Source organism: Falco biarmicus, chromosome 7, assembly GCF_023638135.1.
Source record: "Falco biarmicus isolate bFalBia1 chromosome 7, bFalBia1.pri, whole genome shotgun sequence".
NCBI lineage: Eukaryota > Metazoa > Chordata > Aves > Falconiformes > Falconidae > Falco > Falco biarmicus.
The window spans coordinates 69,757,976-69,785,927 of NC_079294.1; the positions used below are offsets into that span (position 1 = coordinate 69,757,976).

At 40.2% G+C, this 27,952-nt stretch overlaps 2 protein-coding genes across 2 annotated transcripts in view; one reads left to right on the top strand and one right to left on the bottom strand.

Moving 5' to 3' along the window:
- Nucleotides 1-1,465: 1,465 nt before the first annotated feature.
- On the bottom strand, nucleotides 1,466-9,647 carry CIAO2A (cytosolic iron-sulfur assembly component 2A). The gene is made up of 5 exons (XM_056347847.1): nucleotides 9,419-9,647; nucleotides 5,902-6,066; nucleotides 4,872-4,921; nucleotides 3,031-3,076; nucleotides 1,466-1,945 (listed from the first exon to the last, which is right to left on the bottom strand). Exons 1-5 carry the CDS (start codon nucleotides 9,543-9,545, stop codon nucleotides 1,848-1,850), a joined length of 486 nt encoding a protein of 161 aa, XP_056203822.1. The 5' UTR covers nucleotides 9,546-9,647; the 3' UTR covers nucleotides 1,466-1,847.
- Nucleotides 9,648-10,298: 651 nt separating this feature from the next.
- Nucleotides 10,299-27,952, top strand: part of SPG11 (SPG11 vesicle trafficking associated, spatacsin) — a 35,330-nt gene continuing 17,676 nt past the window's right edge. The window contains exons 1-21 of the mRNA XM_056347838.1: nucleotides 10,299-10,595; nucleotides 11,616-11,794; nucleotides 12,608-12,835; nucleotides 13,629-13,827; nucleotides 14,367-14,504; nucleotides 15,242-15,705; nucleotides 15,956-16,101; nucleotides 17,171-17,303; nucleotides 17,662-17,817; nucleotides 19,523-19,701; nucleotides 19,873-20,049; nucleotides 20,518-20,589; nucleotides 21,017-21,144; nucleotides 21,810-21,988; nucleotides 22,466-22,673; nucleotides 23,195-23,398; nucleotides 24,298-24,404; nucleotides 25,204-25,349; nucleotides 26,210-26,371; nucleotides 27,123-27,189; nucleotides 27,644-27,809. Coding sequence (XP_056203813.1) covers nucleotides 10,384-10,595; nucleotides 11,616-11,794; nucleotides 12,608-12,835; nucleotides 13,629-13,827; nucleotides 14,367-14,504; nucleotides 15,242-15,705; nucleotides 15,956-16,101; nucleotides 17,171-17,303; nucleotides 17,662-17,817; nucleotides 19,523-19,701; nucleotides 19,873-20,049; nucleotides 20,518-20,589; nucleotides 21,017-21,144; nucleotides 21,810-21,988; nucleotides 22,466-22,673; nucleotides 23,195-23,398; nucleotides 24,298-24,404; nucleotides 25,204-25,349; nucleotides 26,210-26,371; nucleotides 27,123-27,189; nucleotides 27,644-27,809 — 3,650 coding nt within the window. The 5' untranslated portion in view covers nucleotides 10,299-10,383. The remainder of the gene's footprint in view (nucleotides 10,596-11,615; nucleotides 11,795-12,607; nucleotides 12,836-13,628; nucleotides 13,828-14,366; nucleotides 14,505-15,241; nucleotides 15,706-15,955; nucleotides 16,102-17,170; nucleotides 17,304-17,661; nucleotides 17,818-19,522; nucleotides 19,702-19,872; nucleotides 20,050-20,517; nucleotides 20,590-21,016; nucleotides 21,145-21,809; nucleotides 21,989-22,465; nucleotides 22,674-23,194; nucleotides 23,399-24,297; nucleotides 24,405-25,203; nucleotides 25,350-26,209; nucleotides 26,372-27,122; nucleotides 27,190-27,643; nucleotides 27,810-27,952) is intronic.

Below are 27,952 nucleotides of genomic sequence, written 5' to 3' on the forward strand. Positions count from 1 at the left end.
TTTTTAATTTCCCATGCAATCAAGTAGCTAATTCCCTTCATATTCTGCTGAATACCTGAGGTAGTAGGCAGAGCAGTGTCCCACACAATTAAGCTTACATCTAATTACACTTCACAGAAGCATCCACAGAAGGTGCTGCTTAACAACATACACCTCTCAAGCTAAATTCAAAATGAGCAATGAGGGCACAAAGGCTTTTGAAATTTACGTAAAATTTAACTGAAGCCAAGTAAGTGAAGTTAAGAAAAGTAATTTTCCACACATATGCCAGAACTGACAGCTCTGCAGATGTGCAGTAACCTATGGAAAACGGGGACTGTTCTCTCCCCCACCTTCCCCCCACCTCTTTGGTTTTTTGGGGTTGTTTGTTTTGGTTTGGTTTGTTTGTTTGTTTGTTTTTAAGATAACTTTGGCACTGAAAGCAGGGAGATTACAAGCTTTTGTTGGCACAGCTGTGACATGTGTCAGGATACTCATTTACAACGGGAAAAATTTCTCCCACTGATTATAACGCGTAGCCTAGCTGGAGTCCATTCAATCATTCCATGCCTTCAGGAAAGCTTTATGTGGCTTATTATTAAAATGGTTACAAATCCCTGAAATCTCAACAGATGTTTGCACTGAACTCCCAAGGATTTCTCACCGTTTAACCAAACACAAGCTCCCTAGAGTAATCACTGTTTCACGGAGGAACAGCTCCCTAAATCTCTCATGAACCACTGCAGGGGTTAACTACTAGACACTGGCCAGATAACACACCCCTGGGATACCCAAATAGTTTGTCAGTGCCATGGGGCAAGAGATGGATGGCAGCAGCCTCTCCCCCTACACACACACATTTACCACTGCGGCCCTCCTGTGGCTGTACAGCAGATGCTGAGCACCACTTCCACTGGGAGAGAAACAGCTGGGAGAAATATCTGCTTAATTCTTCCAGGAAAGGTAAATTCATGGTCAAATCTACAGCTGCAATGGAAACTAATCCAAGAGAACTTCTCCAGGGAGAAAACATGACAGCTGGCAACATTACGGATACCCCAGATAAGACTTGTGAGGGAGCAGCAAAAAGAAACAGGACAGTGGGAACCAAAGGAATGAATGAAGGGCTGTGGGGTTCTCTCACCTTCCACACTGCAGGTAAGTTGTAAGAAAAGCAGCATCAAACTGGCAATACCTTGTCCATAGGAAAACTTCACCCTCAGGATAATTATAAAGCAAAGCCTCCAGAATCAGAAACATGTACTAAACAGGGGAAAAAAAGCACAAATATTTAGCAGGAATAGCATCCCCGTAAAAATCTACCTTGTTCTAGCCCAGTCCCTTTGTTCCAAATTCTTTCTCTGAATTCATCTCAGCTTTAACGTGTTTATCAACAAAGAACTTGAATTAAATTGTTTCCTTCTCCAACCATCTAAACCTAAGCTTAAAGAAAAAAAAAGACAATTTCTGAACTCAGAAAGCAGCATTTCAGTACAAGAATCTGGTTTATTTTTACAGTGCAGTGATTGAAACAATGTAGAAATTTAACTTGCAAAATGGAATTTATATCACAATGTCTGTCAGAAGGCAATACGTATGTGTTGTTTTGCTTTAATCATAAAATATTTCTCTGGACACCAGAAATTACAAATGCTTAACACTATACACTTCACTTTATTTTTAGAGACTAATTTATCATAATTTAAATCTATCTTATAAACAATTTCTTTTAAAAAACATGTGGAAGATAGAAAGAACTCAAGTATTAAACTCAAGGCCTTGATTATTATTATTTTCTTTTTTTTTTTTTTTTTAAACAAAGGTATTTTAAGAAATGTATCAAAATGATTAACTCTGTATTATAGCTACTAGTCAGGCTCCGTAACACACTGCTCCACAATTTCACGCAAGTTTGGATTCTCCATCGCAGCTGCTACTCTCTCTTTGTCATTGATTTGCTTGTTGACTGCAAGACATCACATAAAAAGCAAAGTCAGAAGTAGTTTTCAGTGGTACTTTACACATACTGCATCAGTAAGGTGACAAATACAAGATAACATAGTCCAGTGAAGGTTTTCCAAACCTAGTAAACACCCAGCTCAAAGACTGAGAAAACCTATAGTAACAGTACAGTGTGTCCACTTTCTTTTCAATTTTCTCTTTAGGTGGAAGATATTATTTGCATAATAGCCAAAACTGACATTTGTACAACAGCTTATAAAGCACTGTACAGGCAGGCATTTAAGTGGCATGGCCTAAAATAAGAAGGTTGTGCCAGACACAATAGAAGGATGACAAGACAAGAAGAATATGTGCGTGCTCAAGAGACAGTAGTCAAAGGACAGAGGATTAGCAGGAAACTGGGAAGAAAGCAAATGAAAGCTCAGTCACAAAAAACCCATCAGAAACTGAACATTTTTGTTACTTCTCTAGTTTAGGAAAAGAATGCAAGATGCTTTTACGATACGTCTTAAAATCAAGTATGAAACTCATGACAAATTAGTAGTCCAGGTTCTCCAGGTTCAATTTCTAATCATTTAATCAAAAGAACCAATTTTCAACACACAAAGATATCTAATCCTTAAGAACAAAAAAGCCTGGGACATTGCCTGGGCAAAGGCTTTAACAGCTGCTTAAGAGAGTGATCAGCTATAGCTTCGAAAGAATGTCTATGTCCTGTAAGTTTTATTTTAAACATTGACTGAGAAACATATTTTTGTTATGTTAAGACAGGGAGACCACTCAAGTCAGGAAGCTTTTCATGTTAATTATTTTGCAACACAGTAGCAACTTCTTTTGTTATAAACACAACTTAACACCTGCAAGAACTGTGGGGGGTTTTTTGTTTGTTTTAAAAACCAAAACCACCAACAAGCATCTGTTCACAGTACCAAAACAGCTTTTGAAACAGCCTCAACTACATGTTTCATTTTAAAGCTTTAACAGCTTATTCATTTCTGAAAAGAACAGTAAGGTAGAGGAAGAAAAAGATTTCTCCAAAGAACACAAACGCACAATCTGCAACAGCAGTCATTCATAAGCTCTACTTACTGTCTTCTTCAGTGGAATGTGTACCTTCAGATATGTAGATTTCCAGCTAAAGGAGAGATCATTAATGTTAGATGCATACATCAACAGTTGAATATATTCATTACTGGAAGAAAAAAATAATCATACAGTACAGATACATGTAATTCATACTTCCTGAAAATGTTCACAGAACAAAAGGGGATCAATGTTAAGAGCTGATCTTCGGCTTCACTGCAACCCAGTCACAAGACAATCTCCTCCCCCATTTCAGAGAGGCCCCAACAATCTTTCTTCAAAATTGTGGAGCCATTCATTCCTCACTAATATCAACTGCTCTTGTGAAAAAGTACCTGCAGTTAGGCTACTGCAAACAGGGCAGAGAACTGGTACGACCTTCTCAGCAAGCTCTCTGCAGGCCACAACTCAGGAACAATTTCTTTAAAAGCCACCAGAATTGCAAGTGTCACTTTCACAAGCTAAGCAGTCTTGAAAAGACATCCTTAGGAAGAGATTCCTAATAAAATGTTCCTAGTAAGTTTTGCTCAATGATGAGAATCACAGATACTCTCTTTGAAAATAGCAGTGTGATGCAGTCTCTATTTCTTGCATGGGAACAGACTGCAAGACTAGAATTGAAACAGACGTAAATCACCTTCATGCATTTACCAGGCCTGGAAAAAACAACAAAACCCCCTCACACACAGTAAGCTGCAAGGAGATCTCGAAAATTGATGTACCAAAAGAAAACCTAGTAAATAATTCCTATGCCTTTTACCTTATCTCGCTGAAGCTAAACCTATTTGTTACCATGTGTCCAGCAAAACAAATCATTGTCTGCCTATTTTTTTAGAAATGCAAGTCTCACTTCGCACTGTTTAGCTAGAAAGATGAAGCTAGCAACTATAAAAACAAAACAACAAAAAGATCAACACCAGAAATCCTCAGCTAATTAATTTATATTTGGAATTCTTTGGGGCAAGTTTCTACAGCTCTATTTAAAAGACTATGTTTGTCATAAAAGGTCCACTCTTGGCTCCTGCTAAGGCCCAAATAGCTTTCTTTAAGGATATATTAACCCCTTGTTACCTATATAGTCTCTTACTCTCCAACAGCACAGTGAGGGCTGGCCTCCGTTAGGGACAGCATACTAACCTAGGTCAGGCCATTATGCAATTTATACAACAGTTCCCAAGACACAGGTCATATATTCCTTCGATGAAGTTCCAGTTTTGAATTCTGCAGCTCCTCTAAACTCTAATGAAACCGTTCTGAAGTTTTTACTTCCTAGACGATGCCCACACAGAGCAGTGGAACTCCGCTTAATGGGTTTCCAACGGGCAACAGAGCAGTTCTCTGGCTTTCAGGGCTGCTCGCTCAGCGGGTTGGTCCGCTGGAGACAACTCTCAGATACTCCAAACAGTACAGCAGAGTCAGTAACTTAATTTTATATTTATGGTGCTTAGATAGATTGAAATATTGCAGAAGGCCAAATTCATTTTCCCCAAGGCAAAAGAATGATTCCAACACTTTGTAACGTGGGGTTTGAAAACACCCTCTTTTCCACCAAGCAAGAACCCGAATGACAGCTGGTGAGGAAATCCCTCGAAACACAGTGCACTTCAGAAGTGCAGCAATAAATGGTCTTTTGTAAAGGAAAGGAATAACCGCAGTTACTCGCAGATCCCTTTGGGTGCTACGCTGTACCACAACATTCACTCCCACCATAGGTAAATGACAAGCTTTAAGACCCTATCCTTAATCACATCTTGCAAGTTACTTGATCCTTGCAGCATACACACTCTTAAAGAGCACTTGGCATATACTCATGTAGTTTAAAGCACGCTCCAGAACAGATACTTTACCTTATGTCTAAAAGGCAAACATCTCTGCAGTTTTATTCTTAAACAAAGGCCTGTTTAAACAAAACAGATCAGAGATTTTCTTGTAAAATTCAAGGTTTGAGGTGCATTTTCAGAGAAGACACATTTAACAATCAAAAATCACCAGTAAAATTGACAACCTTCTCCTTTTGTATTCTGAGCAGCACAAGCCACAGAGGAGGCCAAATAATGTGCAGTTTGACCCTTCGGCTGTAGCTTCTCAGTTAAGCTCCTTCCTGCTGTACAAGCTTATGAGGTCTCTAGTCTCTAAACATCTATGCTTCACTACCTATACTTTGCTTTTTAGGCAAAGCTGCAAGGGTTTGTTTGGGCATAAATACACGTACTTCTTCATTAAAGACTTACTTTCCCTTAAATCCTCAAAACAGACTGAGAAATCTTAGTGTGGATCTAAAATGGTAAAAGTTGCTAACCTTGGTACATTTAAACAAATCATTTCAGAGATCTCAAATGTGATTTTTCAGATGCAATTTCACCACAAATAAAAAGGGGGAATAAAAGAAAGCAAAACAAGCTAGTGTAGAGTCTCATACAACTTAACTGCTTTCAAACCCCTAACAGCTTAGAACTTTTTGGTATTCTGGGATTGCCTGTGGGGTTTTTTGTCCATGTGTGGGAAAAGAGAACAGCCCATAAAGTATGGGAAAGATAAGGGAGGCAATCATAAAGTTTAAACATTTTTTTAAATTTAAGAGCTAAATTTTCAATTTAACATTATTAAAATAATGGGGAGAACATAAAGAAGGAATTCTGTACCACTTCCCAGCTGATTTTTGAGAGCTTCTCTTTGAAGAGTTTCCCTAACTTGATAAAAATAGATGGATGTCCCCACATTTCTTCTAGTTTTTTGTTTGTTTGCATTTGGTAGCAGGGTTCTCTGGTCAAACTGCTGGCAAAGCAATACTGAAATTTAACTAAAACTGATGTTATTAGACAACCTAAAATTAACTTTATGCTCATTGTTACAGATTTAATGAAAGAGAAATCTTACCAATGAGAGTAGCCAAAGAGCAATGAGGTACTGTTGGTGTAAACCTGATGATGACCAGATATTCGTCTTCACCTATCTCTTGCACTTCAACACAGCTTTCCGTTACCACTTCCAGTTCTTCTAAAGTATTAGGTTTCTCTGGGTCCCGGATAGTACGGATTATATCTAAAGCAGAAGACAAGTGACCAACAATTAAGTAGCTTTCTTGAATTTAATAAAAGGTACTTTTATTAGAAACCATCTTCCCAGCATTGTTCATTTTGCTCCTGTTCAGAAAAGACAGAGCTATAAATATCAGTGCTACATCATCTCATGAGTTGCTTCAGAACTGGGCAAATTGAGGCATTTGCTGTTCACTATGCACTAACTTTCCACATTCCAGTTCTAAACTTGCTATTATTTTTACAATTCCATTATAATGAAGAGAAATCAAAACATGCCTATTAAAAGATATGTATTACCTTTGGAACTACATGTCATGTAATACTAGCCCATCCAAAAGATATACATAGATGTAATATTTCAGATAGGTTTTCTTGCCTTTCAGGTTTTTCAAAATCTAACCGATTAACAAGACAAGCCAGATTTCCTTCTATTCTTCTCTCTGCTTCCTAGCCTGGGCCTCCCAGATAAGATTCTGAAGCCATCTTAAGGAAAGCCAATATAAAAAAAATATACTAATCCATATTTATCTGTATCCACGGTCACTTCCTTAGCTTCTAAAACATGGGGATCAACTAGGTTTAATATACCTGTATAGAAAATGATAAGCAGTGTTGCCTTCTATAGAAGCAATGTGTTCTGGATTAGCTTAAGGAGACTTCATTACACAATGAAACAGAACTACATTTATTGTTGCTTTTCCATAGAGCAAAAGGTTTTAAAGTAATATTCAAAAGCTACAATATTTGATTATAGGACACTGAAAAATTACGCACAAGAGAATATATTAATTCAGTACACTTCCTAAGAGCCTGAAAAAAGTAAGTCTCTGCATTTCAATGTGTTTGCTGAGTAACGGAACACAGAAGGCAAGGCAATGAGATCTCTAGCCTGTTCACATCTGTGCCATGTACACAGCGTAACTTGAAGAAACACTAATTCTGACAGTGAAGACCAAACCTAGGAAGTTCCCAGCTGTCACCTCTCCCTCACTTCTGCCTTGTGTGCAGTTGTTTGCCCCTTAGTAATGCAAGTACGAGCATTTCTGGTATAAACAAGGTAACTAAAGGGATACAGGTTAAGATCAGTTTAAAAAAACCTAAACGTGTTAAAAAAAAAAGAATGGGTAGGTATTTTTAGCTAGCTATAGTGATTTTATGTTTAGTGTAGCCCTACCAATAGCTTTACTACAATAGCCGACTGCATTGCCAAAGCAAATGTGACAGCTGCCTTCACTACAGCAAATTACTTGAGTCTATCTTCAGGTACAGATTCACGTAGCTCTTGAGAGCTGCAAAGCTGCTTTCAGCGCATTCCTGCCGTTAAGCTGCCAGGCCCAGCCTCTCCACAAGGATCCCAGGCATAGTACAACTTGGAACTAATACTGCCATACTACAGGCAGGAAGGAAGCAGGCAGCCAGTGGGCAGGAACAGTAGTTCATGTCTGTCTGGAATCCATCCGTCTGAGAAGAGTATGCCTGAAATCACAGATACAGCCTAAAGTCTCTGACTGGCGAGCAAGGAAGTTTGTACAGTTGTATAAGCTTTTACTCCTGGTACTCACCTCACCCTTCTCAGAACCTCTCACCCTCCTGCAAGGGCTACTCAGATTGCTCTCAAGACCTAGGTAATGCTTTCAGCAGGGCTGGGAAATGCTTTCCAAAGTTGTCATCGCTCCTACCATAAAAGAAAACTTGGGACGAATGAGAGAACTGAGTCCCATTCCCTGACTTCCACGGAAGCAGACAATCGCTTGAATCATTCTGCAGCTGCAGCCCCCAGCCTCTGTTTCTCTGTCTACATCATAAGGGTGTGATGCTGCTGAATTACAAACCTAGAAGACACAACAGAAGTCACAAGGCTATTTGTTCTGTGTTCCTGAAGAACTGATAATTGTCCCCTCAATTACATTAAGGATCGTGATGGTAACAAGCAAGCTGTCTAGCTTTATTAGAATATTTACCAGCAAACAGACTAATAGTCTCATTTGTCAGACCAATAACAAGTATTTTCACCTTTTTTCCATTGTTCTGGCTCTAGTATCACTTTTTGCTTAAAGTCTTAGCCAACTACTGAAGTCTAACCAAACAAGAAAATACTTCACATATACATGCAACACAGGTATCTTCACAGACACATTTCCTTGTAATTTCTGTTAAATTTCTTTCTCTATTTTTATATGTTATCCTCTTTCTGTGTGAAAAGGCCCAAGAGAAATTAATTCCTTTACCAAGCAGTGACAGGAACACTGTCACTGATTTAGCTCCGCAGTACTTCATGGATGCCTTTGGTCTTTGAAAGCTAGATTTTACACAGACAGGTGCTTTAGTTCTGCAAAGATCATGCACATGTATAACCCTCCGGATGAACTGAAATCAGCAGGACTACTCACATGCCTAATGTTCATAAGTTATTACTTAGAACCACCGATGTTTCAAAGTACCTATATTTAACCATCACTCAAGTTTTAACATCGAGTTTGCTTGACATTGTTTCCTCTTTTGTTCTTTTTAGATAAAAGTGCGTACAGTGCTGCATAAAATCCTCACACTACTCCTAACTGCCGACAAAATCCCTGTGCCGGAAAGCTTGACGATGTTTTTGGATTCCTGCAAGGTCCCATGTGTAGCATTTCCAGAGGTGAGATCTCTCCAGGTTCTACCAAAAACTCAGTCATTCAAGGAACAGAAATCTCCATTTTGCTGGACTAGCTGGCTGACCTTTCTGGAATGACTTGCCTGTCCAGGTGTGTCCAGCTCCTCTTCTGTGTAAGGTGATGAAACACAAAGGGTGACCCCCCACCCCTGCAGCCCAGCCCCTTTCCCACCTGCTGGGGAGCTGGGAAGCAGCAGCAGCAGCACCCACCAGCCAAGCGGGGCAGGTTCCCTCAGCGCTCTCCTTGCTCAGGACCCCCACAGTGACCACGGCACCCCCCCATGCCAAGGTCACAGCATCCGCCAATCTCCAGACGCAGCCCGGGGCTGGGCAGAGCCAGCCGGCCCCCAAACCAGGCCCCCACCCTTCCCTGAATATTCCCGGGCCCCCCAACACCCCAGGGGCAACCCCTCCTCGCTCCACGCCCCTGGCAGCGACCCCTGTCCTCGCACAAGCCACATACACTTGGTTCCTGCCCCGCAGGAGCAGCCACCCGCGCTCCAGCCCCTCGGGACCGCCCCCCCCCCCCCCGGGCTGCTCCCCCCCCCCCCCAGCACACAGCTGGGCAGGGCCTGGCCTCCCCCACCTCACAGCCCAAGGGCACAGCAGCACCGGCCCCCAGGGCCTCTCACACACCCCTCAGCCCCTCCGCCGCCCCGAGGGGCGACCCTTGGACCCCCAACAGCCCCACGACAGTCACCGTAAACCTCGAGCGCCTTGTCCTGCTCCATGGCCTGGTTCCGGGGGGCATGGCAGCCCCTACGCAACCCGGAGTACCAGAGCACCCTGCTCAGCGTGTGCGACAGCAGCCCCAGCACCAGCGACATCCTCCCGCTCCGCCATGGGAGAGCGCGGACCGGACCCTCGCGGCCACCGTCCGCCGCCGCCAGCGGGAAGCGCCGGGCGGGGCGGGGCCAGGTCACCGTTGCCGAGGCCCTGCCCGGGGCGGGGCCAGCCAGTGGCTGCTCCGCCCAGGGGCGGGGCTAAGCCGTTCCTTCAGGATTGGCGGGATTTCGGTACTGCGTGGGGTTCTTAGTGGGCTGCCTGCCTCTCTAAGCGGGCTGCTGAGGGGGTTCAGCGGCTCCGGGCAGCGCTCCCGACGGTGCCTGGGCTCTGCGGAGCTGCCGCGGCGCCGGTAGGCCCGTCCGTACGGGCACAAATACCTTCGGCATGCCGCGCTTTGCCCCGGGAAACCCCACAATTCCCAAATAACGGTGGTAACTAAGCGTCTGAGGGCCAGTGTGGGAGGGAGCCGCCATGATGTCCTTTCCAAGCTGGAGCTGCGAGATGCGGCAGGAAGAGGCGCGGGTTGGGTAGTGGGAATGAGGGGTAGGTTTGCTGTAGGTTTGGAGCTTCTTCAGACGGCTCAAGGCTAATGGTTTATTACAAGGAAGGCTGAATGTAAAGGCCCCCAGAGGCAGCCGCCTACCTCGGCCACTCCGAGCGAGAGTGGTGGCAGGCCAATCTCTGCCCGCCGGCCCTCACGGAGACTACAGTTCCCAGCGTGCATTGCGCTGGGCGCGCTGCCTGCTGGGGGTTATAGTCGCGCCACGGCACTGGTCAGCGCTGTCAGCTGACCGGAAGGAAGAGCTGCCCCATCCAAGATGGCGGCGGGAGGGGGAGTGGAAGGCAGCTAGGCCAGGGTGGCGGCCCTCCCTGAGGAGGATGGAAGGGGCGAAGCAGGAGCTGCGTGTGCTGCTGGCGCCCCTCTTGGGGGAGGCGCAGTGCTGCCTGCGGGACGCAGCCCGGGTCCGGCTGAGCAGGGGTCAGGACGCTCTGGGGAGCCTCCTGGTCCCTGGTGGGATCTACCTGGAGTCTCTGGTGCCGGGCGGAGGCGGCCGGGCCCGGGGCAGCGTCCTCCCGGGAGCCTGGGCTGAGTAAGTGGCAGGGGGCGAGCAGGGGAAGGGAGGCCGGGAGGGGCTCCCCGGCGTTGCTCTGCTTTGGTGAGAGACGCCGGGAGGACCCCAGGGGCTGAGGGCGCCGCTCGGAAGGGAGCAGCCCTGCACTGGCGAGGGCAGGCGTGAAAGCTACAGGAGGCTGAGGGGAACTTCAAATCCTGCTTTGAATGGGATGCTCTCCCCTTAAAATCCCATTGCTGAAGGGGACGTTGATTTACGCCCAATTATTTGTTTACTTGTGGGTGTATTCATTATAGATGACAAAAACAGACAAGTTTTCTTCTTTTTTTAAAGTTGCTGGCTTGAGATTCTGTAGCGCCCTGACTGCTTGACTGCTTTGTTGGTCAGGGGCCAGCTGTTGTGTGTGACATTCAACAATCACAGGATGTTTTTAATTTGCTTTGGTAGCTTTTAACGCTGAGTCAAAACCACAGTCACATTGCAGTTGCAGACATCTGCAGTATCACATGATGCCAACACTGTTACAGTGCTCTAGTCTCTTGTTTCATTCCACACCATCCTATGTGGTCTTGTAGCTGTTTCCTCTCTGCCTGCTCCCCTCCCCATACAAGGGTGGGTGTGAAGACACACGCCTGAAATGTTTCTCAACCCAAGCGAAGGGGAGGCAAAGCGTATGGAAATGGGCAATATGCTCTGCTTCTCTTGCTGACAGTACTGGTGTTCCTTCTAGAAGTCCTGAAGCAGAGTATCACTCGCATAGCATGTGTCATGGATGACTGAAGGAAAGAAACATACAAGGATAGAAACCCCCCGTATTACTGAGAGGAAGAGATGTAGGGATTCATAAAGCACTGTCTTGCATTGCAGTCTTTGCTATGGCTGAAATGTGTTATAGTATTGGGGAGGGACGGGGTGGTGGCAGAATATTTGCTGCAAAAGATTAAAATGATACTGTCCATCATGAGTACAGTTCCAGAAACGTTCAGTATGATACGTGGAAAGAAAATAAGGTCAATAAACAAAATGTTGTATCTTCAGCTTCATGTGGGAGAATACAGAAGATCTGCAAGCAGACAAGACAAAAATACTGGCTCTTGGTAAAAGTAATGAACTGTTTGTCTATGAATTTACTAGAGAAGATGGAAAATACAACCCAGTTTCCCTGCACAGTTGTAAGGAAGATACACTTAAAAAGCACCTTGAAGTTAAAAACATTAGTGAGTAAATTTCAATGTGTATTCCATATTTGAAATTATTATAGGTCTAATTCTGCTTCACCTGGTGAAACAAACCAAGGCAGTAGGATTGAACACTAGGAAGTGTCAAATACTTTCACACTGATTTAAAGTTAGCAGCAGCAGTGTTAACGAACTTGAAAAATAATAGTGACATTTCGGCATTCAAAGATGGCTTTGTTAGAGGGAATCAAACTGTTGTAGGGTAAGGTGTTCGGATGATACAGAGTTAAAAACAAACTGTAATAAAACATACTTACGCAACCCTGCTGTGTCAAACTTCCCCTTTAATATTGGAACTGATGGGAAGAAAACAGACATAGGGCAGCTCCTCACTAATCCTGCAAAGGCTAATTATGTGTTTAACCTTATGTTCTGTAACTAGCAAATGTAGTCTACAATTAGAATGCACGGCCTTTGCAGGACCTAGACCTTTGGTGTTCTACATGTTCTTAAACAGTTTCCCTTGCTAAAAGTATTTTTATTTCCAAGGATTGTAGCTTTTATTGTCAGTGCTGACAGAAGTAATGTTTTGTGGTGATTTTTTGTGTTTCTCATAGTATTGTCCACTTAAAAAGCCTACACTGTTTTAGGAAACTGTTCTAAAATTAGGGCTGCTGACAGGAAGTGAGTTTTAAAACAAAACAAGCCCTACCCCTCCACCCCCACCCCCGCAATCCCAACTTCTGTTAAGAGGGTAGCAGAGGATAAATTTGAGCTGTAATTTTACTGATATATCTTCACAAATCAAAAGTACCAGATCACTATAATCCTAAAATATCTTTAACTTTACAGGTCTGTCTTCAATTTTCTCCTTGAGGATACTGTCTTTTAAAAACAACAAATGCATACTTCTGCTCAATAAGTTTATTGTTGTGCATCTTACTTTTCCTGGAGAAGACTCACCCCTAGAAAAATGTGACTGCTTTACCCTTGATTTGCCTCCACAAGTTCTAGAAAGAGTAACAGATACATACTTCTGCAGGGGGATCCTGTTTCTATTAGACAGTTCTGGCTGGATTTGTATCCTTCATAACAGAGATGAGCTCTCAGTGTGAATGATCTGGAAGAACAAAGTAATTTTTATTTTCTGTCAGGGTTAAGTAGCAATTTCTTGGAAGACTTTCAGGTGTTGGTTTTGAAGATGCTTTCAATAAAGGGGTTGTGTGGCAAAGTGCTAGTTATTGTAGTAAAAAATGCCTTAGTTGTGTATCAAATGTGGATTCTCAATGTGCCACTGGAAATCTGTTTCACACTGGAGTAATGGTTTTCAGCATTTTTGATATGTGGATCTGCATATAACAGGCTTACATCTACTATCAGTAGCCTTCCTTAATTAGATCCTTTAGAAATTATTGACAAATGTGCAGGGAATAACAGCCTGGAAAACAGCTGTCTTCTATTCTAATGAATAGGAGCTCAAACCTGGCATACTGTTCCATGAGACACTCAACTTTAACCTATCCTTTATAACTTTTTTCTGACATGTATGCAAAAAAATGCAATAAAGTCACGTTACTTTTTCCTATTAATTATGTAACTGCCGATACATATTTGTCCCAGTTCACTTCTAAGTAAAAAACAAGTCTTTTGAGGTGACACAACTTTGTGTGTACGGCACCTAGCACAGTTCACTTCAGATTCTACCTAGGTGAGCTTGGAATGCTCTTGTAAAACAAACAGTTCTAAATGTTTTGTTGTGTAGCGATTGGCTTGGACCACAAAGTTAATAGAGATTCACTGTCTTCCCCTTCTATGTAATTTCTTGTTTGTGGCACAGTCTGAGGCCTGGTGTTTTCTTTGACGCTATTTAAAGATGTATTTGACTCTCTTGATGGTGTAAATCTAGGAAATATTAATGTAGCACTCTGCCAGGGAGACGTGCAGGGTGAGGACGGGAGTCCAGCCATCACATCACCACTCACTGCAGTGAAAGTGGCACACGATCTCAGTGTTGCTGTGATCATCAGTTCGGCCAACTATGCCATTTCGGTGGATCTAAACATGTACTTCAGGTGCGTTTGCAGCAGAATTCCTAAATGAAAGTTTTGAGTATGACTAACATTAAAAAGTGACTTATCTTGGTCATGTAATAGTTGAGATGCTGTCAGCTTTTTATTTTGAGTTCTGGTAGAGTGGAAATTTCACGTGTTTATAAAGTTTGCCCTTTATTATTTGCTCTGATTTATGCTCTGTCACTTTAACAAATAGGAGAACTTGGTATTGGACTTAATATTTTTTCTAGGAAGATTAGGATATGTACTGTCAGTTAGCATCTTTTACAAATACTGTAGAGTATGTGATTGTAAAACTATTATGACACAGCTATACTGATATTGCTTGACAGATTAGGACTAGGTTGTAATTTCGAGGTGGTGTCCACCTCAAAGGAAATAGTATTGGTTTTTGATGGCTTACCTGGATACGTTTTTGTGAATGCTGTTACTCTGAGGGAAAACTGCTTTGCTGCAGCTCCTGGAGGAGTTAAACATGAAAGAAAAAAGTATCTGAAATCATCTGAGGAAGGTGAAATCTAATATTTATTTATTTACAGACAGTTCCCTGGGCATTTGCTCTGTAAGAGAGATTGTGAAAATTTTCCGGTGAAGCCTCCTGAAGGACTTGACGAGGATGACCTCGCTAGTTCTGACTATAGCATGGAGCTTTTGTCATCGCCTTTCCGAACAGACAGGTACATAATGAAAAAACTTTCTAAAACAGGATGTGTGTTGCCTCCTTTAGATCACTGATTACTAAACTGCTGGTTTTTTTCATTTATTTTGTAGCTGTGGCAAGTGAAATCAGTTCGCTCTGCTTTTAAGCTTTTGAATGTTAGGATGATGTTAGGAAATGGGCCAAGACAACTTGGCATATGTCATTGAACAGCTTCCAAATAGTAATTACTGTTTAAGGTGTTCCCTTTAGTTCTGAACCAGTATTGACAGATTTTTGTATTCTAAGTATTCACAGCTTGCTGCGTGTTTAGCACAGATGAGTGCATTCAGACTTCAAAATATTTTGTATTCATTTAAAATATTTTAGCCATGTTGTGACCCTTAATATTAGACATATTAATACTAAATTATAATTATAATTTGATGTAAATGTAATAAATACTCAATTCTGGAATTGATTTCATTCTACTTTTTTTTTAATTGATGGGGTGTTTTCTGCAAGGAAAAGAAAATTTTCTACTAAGAATGCACAGCTTCACGGACATTGTCAGCTAGTGCAGCTGTGATCAATCAACTTGGCTGCAAACTAAATAAAAATAAACAGAACATGTTAAGGTTAAAATGCAATATACTGGATGGAATCTATAAGCTTAAAATGCACACTGTTTAACTGAGAAAACTTTAAAAAGGTATTTATCTGCATTGTTCTTGGAGTAATGCCTGATATTACAGGTAACTTCTTTCTTCACCCCAGGTCCTGGAAGGCACACTTGTCCTCACTACGTGATACAGTAAGGAGAAGACAACCAGGTTCTTCAGATTTGGTGAATGACTTGAATTTACCTTGGTATCAGTTTTTTACTCATCTTGACGATCATGATCCTGAAATCTATGAAAATTCTGAGAAGATGGTGGCTTTTGTTCCACGGGCTGTTACATGGGCTCCTTCGAAACCATTGCAAAGCGATGGTGCAAACCTCAGCAACACAGGACAGCAATGGAAACAAATCCCCATGGAAGCCCTACAAGAAGTGGTAAAACTGGAGTGTAAATTGGTAACTGGAGTTAAAGCCATTTTTGGAGTATTAACAAACAACAACGGATTGACTCTTGCTCTCTGGGACTTTGAGTCACAAGATGTGACGTACTACCGCTTCGGCAAAAACAGTGTTTATGTGGATTGCAGTGAAGAGGTGCCATTGTGTCTGCTTCTGACAGGTGAGGGTTTTCTTTACGTAATTGTTCTGATGTAGCCTTCTGACAAAAGTTCAGTTTTTTTTTTTATTTGTAGTGCTGCGCTTTCCTGTCTGCCTGACCGCTGTTGGCTAATTTCTGACGTATCCCTGCTGAGGAGAAATCCTAACGGAGCCAGCTGTGGCTTTGCATCGTTGAGAGGCCATAGATAGAAATGTTGCTGTGTAGCAACTTGATAATGTATTTTTAATTATGATTTGATTCTTTTATTTAGAGCGTGGTCTCTCCTTAGTTCTGTTTGGTTTAACTCAAGAAGAGTTTTTGAATAGATTGATGATCTATGGCAGTGCTGGAGTCGTAGATTCTGTTTGTCATCTCAATGGATGGGAACGATGTTCAATTCCGATACATGCACTAGAGGTAAAGAAATCTGTTTCATGTCTTACAGGTAACAAAAATACTTCTTTAAAGTGATGAATGCAGTTTAGCAATGTTAATGATGGTTTTAGACGCAATTAGAAGTATGCCCCTCAGTAACTTAGGGGCAAAAAGTAGTAGTTTAGTCATTAAATAATAAAAAACCCAAGTAACCCAGATGAGTAACCCAAAAGAAATACAGCAAAAAAGTTAATGTGCATTAGAAATTTTTTTTTTTTAAATTAAGCAGTGCACAAAAATACTTTTTTAACTGGACCTAAAAGCATTTTTACCAATTTCTGCAGCAGTTTTTGTTCTCTTGCAAACTGTCAAATATTAAAATAAATCCTTGGAACTAAATTTTTGTTTTTATTGTACCACTCTTGTGAAGTCAAGAGCAGAACTTAAAGCTATCAAATGATGCTTGGTATCCCTTAATAATAGGTTATAAATATCTGTAACGTACCAGACCACAAAAAAAATCTCCTTGTGTCTCTACAGTTTTCCAGTGCTCTAGTTCTACCTCTAGATGACAGAGATCCTTGTTTTAAAAAAATATTTTTTCCAGAAGTCTGGGACTCTGTAACAGTCTGTCTACACCATCACTCGGTACACTGCCAGTGTGTGTTTTCAGCTGCGTTTGGAGGAAGGGACCTTACACGAAGACAATTTGTAGGATTCTTTTGGGTTTAGTTGAAGGGTGTGATGGAAAGTGAATTGATGGGAAGGAGGGTCACAGTGATTTTCAGCTGCTGTAAGCTTATTCAGAGTCCTGATTCACACTGTATTTATTTTATATCCAAAATCAAACTCTATAATAAATTGCTGAATTAATATTTTGTCTCTGAAGTTAAGGGGTGGAGTTTCTGTAAAGCCTATTAAAGGAGCATGGTTGGTCCTGAACAGGTCACCTTGTTATTTCATGCTGCGGGTGTTGCACACAGTTTAAATTTCTTCTGTATTTTTAGCATGTAGACATTGTCACAGAGCATGAAATAAAAATACTAGCAGTAAGCGTGCAATGCATATTTTCAGAATACATGCCTAATTGTTCTACCGCATGTTTGTCTAGGCAGGTTTGGAAAATCTTCAACTAGACACAGTAGACTTATTTTTAAAAAGCAAAGAAAGTCTTCTCAATCTGTCTGCACCGTGCTCTGGGCCTGAACAGTCTACTGATAGTGCATCCCAGTCTTACCTAAAAAGTAAGTAAAATACTTCCAGGTACACAGAGGTTTAAATGTAACTGCCTTTCTATTTATGGCTATGTGTTTGTAAACATTTGTGATTAGCCTGTGCTCTTGTATGTTTGAATGATGCTCTATTGCAACTTCTCTACTGCTGGAAAATATGAGAGAAATGATGCATAATGTGTGTGGGGTTTCATTGTGTTCTGATATTGGCATACGTATTATAAGCATTTTGATGTGAAGGCAAAGCATGTTACAGGTATAGATTGCCACGTTTTAGAAGATTTTTGTAGCATACCTTTATGACTTAAATGTATGTTATCGGTCATACGGTAGAATGCAGGTGTTTCAACTTTTTGTGTAAATATTGCAGATTTGGAAGAGCTGAGGCCAGCTTTAAACTTGCTTTGCTCAGCGATCAAAGAAAATGATATGGAGCCTCACAGTAAACACTTTTCTGAGCAGCTGCTAAACCTCACATTGAATTTCCTTACCAAGCAACTTGAAGAAATTTTTGTGCACACAGAGGGTAAGATTACTCGTTTTGAATCATACGTAGTAATATAATGTGTCATTGTTTAGGTAAGTAGGATCAACTGATTTTTTTAATTAAAAGCTTAAATTTGCCAAGCATTAAAGTGAGTGAAAGATGTTATTTAAGGGGAAACATGAGAAATTAATCTGAATACAGTGTCTGTGTTAGCCCAAACAGCTATGATCAGGCTCTCAGATCAGAAAGGTTACTGTCAACAGGATCATTTTGGGATGCATAAGAATGGCAGAACGGGACTTCAAGGCTATTGCTGGATACTTGATGGTAGTGCAGTTAAATGGCTTGAGTGTAGCCCTCAGCTGTTCGTGCTTTTCTCAGTGCCTCCACTTAAAATATTCTGGCATAAATATTTATGTGGCTGTGGAATGGAATAGACTAGTTTAAGAAACTGATACAGCTGGAAAAATAGCCTACCAGGTTATTTTTTATCTGGAGCGCTCCCCAGTTCGATTTACTATGTAGCAACACCGTCACACATCCGAGGGGTGGCACAGAAGCAAACAGCAGTGTGTGATGGGGCTGCAGCCTGGGTGTGGGAGTGCGTGACTGCTTACCTTGGCACAGTTGCTGAAATGTTGCTCTTTGAACTACAGCCTAAAAGGTACAGGAATGGAGTAACAGCTGGTGTACTAGTGAAGTATTAAAATGACAGAATTCCAGAATTTTGTTTTGCTAGAGAAAGCTATGGAAAGTGGGAGGACATGTCCCAACACAAGTGTGCTGTCCTGCTGCTTGGGTCCGAATTGTGCTCTCAGTGATGCTTTTCAGTATGTGGACCAGCAGGCTGTGCATGTTAAAGCAGAACTGAATTCTGCTGATAATAGAAGACTATTAGCTGTTATTCTTAATATTTTTTTTCTACATGATTTTTGGTAATCTTTCTTTCTTACTACATGAATGTTATGTTTAAAAGTCCCTGCATTTTAAATGGGACTTACCTGACTAGTAATTAGTTGGATTAATAATGTGGTTCTCATTTCATAGAATCACAAAATCACAGAATGGTTTGGGTTGGAAAGGAACTTAAAGATCATCTCGTTCCACCCCCCCACCACGGGCAGGGACACCCCCCACCAGCCCAGGCTGCCCCCAGCCCCGTCCAGCCTGGCCTTGGGCACTGCCAGGGATGGGGCAGCCACAGCTGCTCTGGGCAGCCTGTGCCAGCGCCTCGCCGCCTTCACAGGGAAGAATTTCTTTCTAATAGCTGATCTAAATCTACCCTCTTTCAATTCAAAGCCATGCCCCCTTGTCCTATCACTAGATGCCTTGTAAAAAGTCCCTCCCCAGCTTTCTTGTTGGCCCCGTTAGGTACCGGGAGGTGCTATAAGGTCTCCCGGAGCCTTCTCTTCTCCACGCTGGACAACCTCAACTCTCTCAGGCTTCATTAGGAGAATGTCTTCATTAGGAGAAGGAGGAAAACACACCCCTGAAGAGAAGAATGTCAGTGAGGATAGGGGGACCTCTCTGGAGCACTGGTAGGACTGTGACTATCCTGACAGTGCTGATAGTGGTGGACAGTATCAGTACCTGTACGGGTCAAATTGCGATACAGAGCTGATGTGCTTTTTCCTCTGAGGTGTGTTCTGTTTGTTAGTCAGGGGAATGCATACAACATGGCTAAGCATTAAAAATACTGTATTGTTCATTTCTGTTTAACTGATATCTTGGATGCTCTTGACAGAACCTGATGAATTCCTGCAGAAGGGTGCAGATATTTTAACTGATTACATTATTAAACTTAGAAAATTTATGAGAAGATATCCTCAACCACAAATACCTGCAGTACACATGGAAAATGATCTTGATGAAGACCTACCTGTATTAGAAGAAAGCCACGTGTGGGAAAAACTGACACCAGAGGTAAAAATGAGTAATCCATTTTTTACTGTTCTTATTAAATATATTTAAGGAAATTATGAATATGGAAATATCTTTAAACTATTGGGAGGGAAATCAGTGTAGGAATGACAAAGATACTGACACTGAAGATTAATGAGATCTGTTTGTTCCATTTCTTTTTTCCTTTTTTAGGAAGTCATTGCTGAAGCCATCTTAAGCAACAAAATGCCAGAGGCCCAGGCCTTCTTCCAGATGCATCACCATCCTGCTCACAGTCTTCAGGCATTTATTCAGACAGGTTTGAATCTGGTCTATGATCGTCTTCTGAAGAACAATACCAGAGAGGCCGCAGAACTTTTGAGAAATATGGTGAGAGGTGTTCAGTAAGCATGCTGATAGTTCTTAACACTTCTTTATAACTAATGAAATAAATGAATGCTAAGAGTTTGGGCAGCCTTTAGGTGTCTTAGGGATGTATTGATTCTACCACATACATATATTATAGTGAAAATTAACTTGTTTTAAATAACTGCTTTGATCACTAATGCCTTCAGAATGCTGAGGGAGCCTGTTTATAAATGTGTATTGACTGATGTCATGGTCAGTAAAGCGCAAAGGTGATTATGGCAAGTCAGGTATTAACAAATACATGTTTTATATCCAGACATGCTGGAGGCATCCTGCAGGTGTTATGACATCTTTAGTAACTGGTGAAGCGAATAGCACAAGCATGCTTGTGAAAGTTTGTGTGCTTTAGAAGGAAAGCAGATGCCTTTATCCTAATGCACAGCTGCATTTGTACAGTTTGCATACAATGAGTATCTTCTTTTTTGTTAGGGCTTTGATGTGAAGGAGGAATTGCGTAAGATATGTTTCTACACAGTTGATAAACATGTACGAGATTTGTTGGTAAGTGCAGAAAAGCCTTTTTTTGTCTATCTGGTGTTCTTAGGTCTGAAGTCTGTTGTATATTTACGCTGAGAGAAAGCACTGTATTGGACACACTTTCAGAATGGGAACAAGCAGGTTTTGTCCCCACATCCTTGCCATGTAGTTACTGAAACATGTCATTGCCATGCCTATGTTCTTTTGTATTTGCAGTTAAAGTAAAAATTGGTTAAAATGTCATTTCTTTGTTCTGGCTCTGGTCTAGTTCTTATCTGCTTGCACACAGCATGAAGTCCTGGCTCTCTTGGGATTTAAGTGTAGTGGCCTCAGTGCTTCCAGTATATTTTCCTACAGCTAGTTAACTGTTTACACTTGCAGGATCACTTACAACTTTATTGTAATTAGATAAAAATTGTAATTGGAGGTAATACTCTAATTTGAATTAAAGGTGAAAGTTTTACGAGAAGAAAATTATTTTTCTGAAAAAGAGAAGAAAATGATAGACTTTGTGCATCAAGTTGAAAGCTTTTACTCGGAATCCTTCCAAGAAAATAAAGAGATTCAATCTCTTTCCAGGTAATGTGGGTTATCAGTTTTAACTATTAAATAATAACTTTAATAGGATTTAAATGCTGGCTTCTACATTCCATATGATTTACTGCACTAACAGATAGTCGTCTGTAATTTCATTAATTTCACACTGGTCTTCACTTGTGGAAATAAGGGTCAGTGTGGGAACTGATTACTTTTCTCATTAATGTAACAATTGCTGTCGTGTTCTTTCCAGACTAAGTCATGACATACTGTCATCAGTGTAACAGAGGTCTTCTGTTCATGTCATCATAACCATAAATGAAGTATTTTTAATAACAAATGATATTATTAGAATTCTTGATCAAATGAAGCATGTTCAAATGGCTCTACTTTTGATATATGATATCCATAATATAGCAAACTAAAGTAACCTAGAAAAATAATTTTACAGTTAAATAATAGCAAAAATGTTACGATACTTAGCATTTGCTATGTCAGTTTTGGAAAAATGAGGTAATTCTTTACTCATTGCTTTCATATGAATTCTCAAACTTTTAGCTGAAGTAAGTCCCTCTACCACTTCTAGAACTCTCTTCAGAATGGACTAGCAAAATTTGTTGATCCTTTAATCATCTTGTATTTGTTAGATTGTGGACTGTTTTTGAAAAGAGTACTAGAAAACATCCTAATGCAATATTTCATTGCAGTTTCAAGAACTGGAGAAAAGAACAAGACTTTTCCAGACATACAGCTGTTTTAGACTCACTGTTGAGTTATGATAGACATCGGGTTCACAATAGGAGAGTCAGAGTGATGTTTAACTGGGCGCAGTGGTGGGATGAGCTTATTCAGGAGATGATTCTTCTCCCCAGAAAACCACGCCAAGGCAAGTATTCTGGTACTAAGAACTTAAATTGTGAATTAAAAATCTGTCTTTGACATAGTCTATTGCAGTTGTGTAGGAGTGATGTTGATATAACTAAAGTTGTGTGCTACCACAGTAAGGCACTTATTTTTTGCCAGTGAAAATGGGTAAATAATGTGTTTTCATCCTGTTGTGTTCTGGAGGGTTCTGTGTTTTTCCTGGAGAGAAAAATTTGGAACTAGCCAAAAGGGACTTGTCTAGTGCATGGCCACTCATTGTAAATGTCTGCCTGCTACGTTCTGTAAAGCTTATCACATTATGCTATTACATTTAGCTTTTCCAACATAAAGCTCTAATAAGCTGTACCAGTATAGTTAATCTCAGCATCGTATTTGCAACCATTCATTACAAATATGTACATGTATAAAGAAATGTCAATATTTCTCTAAGTAGTGTTTGCTTGTGCTGGTTTCATCAGTTTATCTTTCTGAAACACAGAACTCAAGACATGTAATCCTGAAGTTCTTTGGATGCACTTGACAGCCCAGCATGATTGGCTTAATATTTGTTCATGGATTGAAGAATCTGAGCCCAACCAGACTTTGTGTGGACAAGCTAACTGGCCCCCTCTTACTCCAGACATTATTGACCGGAATATGTTATGTAGTAGCTATATGAGAAATGATATATTAAACAAGCTGGCTAGGTATGTGCCCTTAATGCATTATACTAACTTTCTATCTTATGTGAAGCCAAAATCAGATAGTTATGGAAGTACCTGTTAATAACACCTTTGACACATACTAATTTTTAGATTGCATTTAGGGCCATTTTTTGAAACAGCACAAACCATTAATAAATTTAATTTTAGTCTTGTACTTGCACTTCCCATTATCTGAAAACAGTAAGAAACATGAGAGCAACAGAAATGCTCTGTCACCTCTTTGGTCTTGCACAGTGATTATATTCGTTTCAATGCATGGGAGACAATGCTAAACACATGGCATTTCACTCCTCACACCTTGCTCTCTGCAGTGAACTGTAGTAACTACAATATTGTTTTACCACTGTCAAATGTATTTTGACATGTTGTGTTAGCCTCAGTAGTGAAGTACTCCCTTAGAAGGAAAGGTCTGCTTTATAATTTTGAACTGAAAACACCCTTCAGAACTTGTTAAAGAGATTATCTGTCTAATCAGTGCACATGCTTTTTCTCTTTACTGATAGAAATGGAATTTTTGTCTGCTCTGAGTTAGAAGATTTTGAACTTCTGCTCCAAAGACTGTCTTACCTTGGGGGAGTACTGCAAAATCCTCACCCTGTTCCAAAACACAGCACTGCAAATGGTTTGGACTTCCATGCTCGTTTTGTCCTTCACTGCTTAGAACATAATTTACAGTATCTGTTATACACTTACTTAGACTATTACAGGTATGAATGCTTTTCATCCCCCAAATCTCATGCAGATTAAATAATGAAATACAGTTTCAATAGTTGAGAGTAAGAGTTTTCCTCAACCCTTCCTGTTTGGCAAGTAAGACTACTCAGGTCACATCACTGTCATTTATGAAAAACTGTGAGGCAGCATGTTAGGTTTTGTACTGTATTTTGAAGCTTTATTCAGGTTGTCTGGTCGATATTAATTTATGTGTCAGTCATAAAAGGAAACAATTAGAGTTGTAATTAGTGTAATGTTATAAACAATACAATCTTAAATGAGCCAAGACTACTCGTTCTTCAGAAACTCCCTCGCTTGAGCACAAGTATGAGTTCATTCTTGATATATTCACAAATAAATTGCTGGTTTCCATCTAAATTAGGATTACTTGCGATTTGAAAGAGAAAGCAATATTGGGTATCGGAACTATATGAATACTTTCTAATTAAAATTTCTTGGCTGTAACTCTGGTCTAACAGTGCAACTACTAAGACGACAAAAGTGGGCTAGAAAAAAGCCAACAAATCTTTTTTTGTTTGTATAGTCAATTTTAGTTTGCATAAAATGACTATGCCGAGTGGTATTTGTGAATCAAGTCCTTTTGGAAAGTGTTTGGGGTTGTCAGGTCTGGAAGTTAGTACTTTGATTTATGGAAGCAAGCAAGCACAGAAGCATTATGTTAAAGAAGGGAACTGTCAGAGGCACCATATCAGCTAAAGCTGTGCGTCTTGTAGAGAATGGTGATGTGATTTGGCTCCTTCTTAAGAACAGATGAAATAAGCCACTGTAACACCAAGTTGGATGCTCTTAATTTTAATACAGTGTTAAATTGGGGCAGAGGATGGTTACAAAAACTGTATTTTCACTGTGCTGCTACTCATCTTATTTCCAGTTTAACTCCTTCAAATTGCTCTATTCTGGATAACACGGAATTGCATGAAGCACATCCCTGGTTTGAATTCCTTGTGCAGTGTCGAGGGGTTGCCAGTAATCCACGAGGTAGGAGTCTGGCCTGTCTCAAGGGGTGGTCCGATGTTTTTGCTGCTAGCTCAGTATTTGGCACAGCTATGAGTTTAATTCCCTGCTCAGCTGCAAACTTTTTTTTGACCATGAAAAATCATTTACATCTGCATCAGTTCCTCATCTCTAAAATGTGGGTTGTAATTCCTACTTAAACTGTACATAAAGATTTGGAGGCTGAAGATACGTGAGGATTATTTTGTGTATGATAATCATTACCTCCAATTTGATTATATTCCTGGCAGGTTGAACACAAAGAGAATTCATAAGAAAATGCATATACTGTTAAAATTAAAGCTTCCTCTGGTTCTTGTGGTGTATGTTGGCTTTTCTGCCCCTTCAATTATGTGTTTGCCTTATTTTTTTATTATTGCCATTGAAAATCAGTAGAATTTGTGCCCTTAACTCGTTTCACTTTTTTTGAAACATTTCATCTTTTGTAGAGTTGCACGTTAACAAATGATAAAAATATGCCCAAGTTGAAGCTTTTTCAGAAAGTGTAATCAGTGTAGGATAAAGAATTGAACCAATACAATGCTGAACTGTGAGACTCAATCCAAATTGATCTGTGTAGGTAAAACTATGGTTTGAAATTGGGGAAAGCTCGGTAACATTTAGAACAGTTTATCTGTATTTATAAGTAGATTGAGAAAAATCACTACTAGCAACAAAAATAGAAATCTCAGTATTTTTCATAGTTGTAGAACAGCTGTATTGCATAATTTAATGATTTCCTGTTGGTTTTGCATGAACTTAAATCTCACTTTTTTCTTTTAAGATCCAAAGAAGATTTTTCAGGCTAGTCTAGCAAATGCTCAGATCTTGATTCCTAGTAATCAAGCCAGTGTGAGTAGCATGCTCCTGGAAGGACGTACACTATTAGCACTTGCTACTACAATGTATGCGCCTGGAGGTATTGATCAGGTACTGTGTGCAACAAATTATTGATAAGCTTTTGGAGAAGTTCTCACATGGTGTTGAAAACTCAAAGGAATATGTTAATAAAAACAAATATACTAACGCCAACATATAATTTCCCCTCATATAAAAATTTTGTTTTCAGTGTTAGTTGACCAAATGAAGTGAGTAGAGCGGTTCAAGGTTACGAGATTTAGAAAGGCACAGTGGCCATGAGTTGGAGTGTTTAACTTCTTCGTAACAGTTACAGCTGAGAGTGTTTATAGGCACTTGTATTCCTCAAATAGTTTTAGTTTGGAATAATATTTTCAATAAACTTTTTAAATGGTGTGCCTGTATTTGTTAGACAACTATCCCCTTTTGTAGTCATTTGTAGTTTTTGAGTAAATGAAGCAATGGGTAACTGGATTGCTCTTCTGCTTTGATCGGTACAGGTGTTACTCAGCTTCCATATTTTTGTTTTTAAAGGCTAAAAATCTGGGCATGTATTAAAAAACCTCAGCTTACTGGTTACATTGAGTTAACCAGTTGCATTGTGCTGTAGAGATCAAAAAGCACGTTATAAACTATTACACTTTTAATAGAAAAGTTCTTGGTGAATGCTGAACCGCATGTTGGAACAGAATTTTTTAATACAGATAGCTTTTGATACATAGCACAGTATCCTAAAATGTCAGGTACTGTTGAGGATGTGTCTGATATAACTTAAAAGGATTTTAGAGGAAAAAAATGATACTTTCTGTATTGTCACTGTATGGCAAGTACCCGTGAGGTAGTTTGTTTGGCACATTCAAAGATTGTTTTGTTATTATCTTAATGCAAGTTTCTTCTTCCTAATGAAATACTTTTGCTTCCTTGCAATATAGGTTCTTCAGAATGAAGATACGGAAAAACCTCTAAAGAAAGTTGATCCACAGCTCTTAAAAATGGCATTGACTCCTTACCCCAAACTCAAAGCTGCTCTTTTCCCCCCGTGTACCTCTCATGGAATTTTGCCACCTGACATCTCTCTGTACCATCTTGTTCAGGTACACAAAATACTTCTCGGTAGTGCTTTTTGGCAGAACAAAAGTAAACTAAGAGGAGCTGGTTTTCAGCTAAAGGCTGGAGGGTGGGGACCATATGTCGTTTCCTTGGAATCCTTAATTTGGAGCTAAGGTTTATGGCTTCATTCTGAATAATTTTTTAAAATGGTATCTACTGTGAGTCTGGCTTCCCCCTGCTCCCCCAGACACGTAAAGGCGTCTGCAGTGTTTAACTTCAGCAGCTCTGGAATGTCAGAGAAGTGATACTCTTTCAGTGTTCAGTGGGCAGGTTGTTTAGTTTTACAAAAGTTAAAATGTTTTTACTTGTCTAAGGGAAATTGAAATTTAGAATTAAAGGATAGTGTCTCATGGAATGTCATCACACATTTCTGGGCAAATGCCTTTTACTTCAGAAATGTGGTATAAGGTAAAGTGAAAGTGGGAAGAAATGCTACAAATTATTCATTATTAGGAAGTGTTAACCTTGCTAGGATCACAGTTCAGCAAAAGACATAAGCATGTTCTTTCCCTATTTCGTTAGACCAAAGTCTAAGCCATGCCTTGCATTTGTTTGTATTCTGATCCTACGGAGTAGATAAATACAAGAGAGAACTGCACAAGATACATCACTGCTTGGTATCAGCACAGGCTGTTCCTGATTGCCTGCTACCATAGCTTCCTAAAATAGTCTAAAGTCTGGTCTGACGTGAAAAGCTTAAGCTGTCTCAACATATTTTGTTTCTAATCTTTTCAGTCATTAGTGCCCTTTGATCCCACAAAATTATTTGGCTGGCAGTCAACAAATACTCTTGCTGTATCAGGTATGTTACTTTTCAAGTTTTATGTGCTTGTCTAGTCTGAGCACCTAGGATAAAGTACCTCCCAGTGGAATCATTTGGCAGATAAACCTATTCAAAAGGCCATTTCCTTTACCAAAAAAAAAATAGTGCAATTTACTAAAATTTTGTTTTGAAATTAAATCCTAGATAGGTTACCTTTTTCCATTAAGCTCTTTACAGAAGATTTTTTTTCAAAATGTCTGATGAGATAGAAAAGCAATATTTTCCTTTAAAAGCAAGTTGAGCACCTAAGAAGTGATCCAGATTTCTGATTTTACAACGAGAATTGGAATTTCAGTGGGGTTTGGGTATGCTGGGATTTGAATTGGAACAAGAAGCGAGGTATTGGATTGTCATCTCATGTTCTGTAGCTGAAAGCCATTTTCTGTGTTTAATTCAACTGTTTATCAGCTCCTAATAATAATATTCTTTCTAGATGCATCAAGTGACTTTCCTCATTTTTCATCACCTGAACTGGTGAACAAATATGCTGTCATGGAACGACTGGATTTTTTGTACTATTTGCACCATGGACGTCCATCGTTTGCTTTTGGTACATTTTTGGTCCAGCAGTTAGTAAAGAGCAAATCCCCCAAACAGTTGTAAGTCTTCTCAAACATGACAGTCAGATGGTTCTTTTGAAGTTATCATCTAGCACATAGAATAACATTCATCCTCCCCAACAGCAAACAAGTGGTGTGCATTGTGTCACTAAAAATTGTAGGTGTCCTAGGAGTCTATTCAG

Excerpts from the sequence above, each read along its gene's own strand:
- CIAO2A (XM_056347847.1), bottom strand. The coding sequence starts at position 9,545 with ATGTCGCTGGTGCTGGGGCTGCTGTCGCACACGCTGAGCAGGGTGCTC. Across the intron at positions 6,067-9,418 it reads CAAGGCGCTCGAGGTTTACG|ATATAATCCGTACTATCCGG; the intron begins GTGACTGTCGTG and ends CTTCTGCTTTAG. Across the intron at positions 3,077-4,871 it reads GTTTGCCTTTTAGACATAAG|CTGGAAATCTACATATCTGA; the intron begins GTAAAGTATCTG and ends TCTCTCCTTTAG.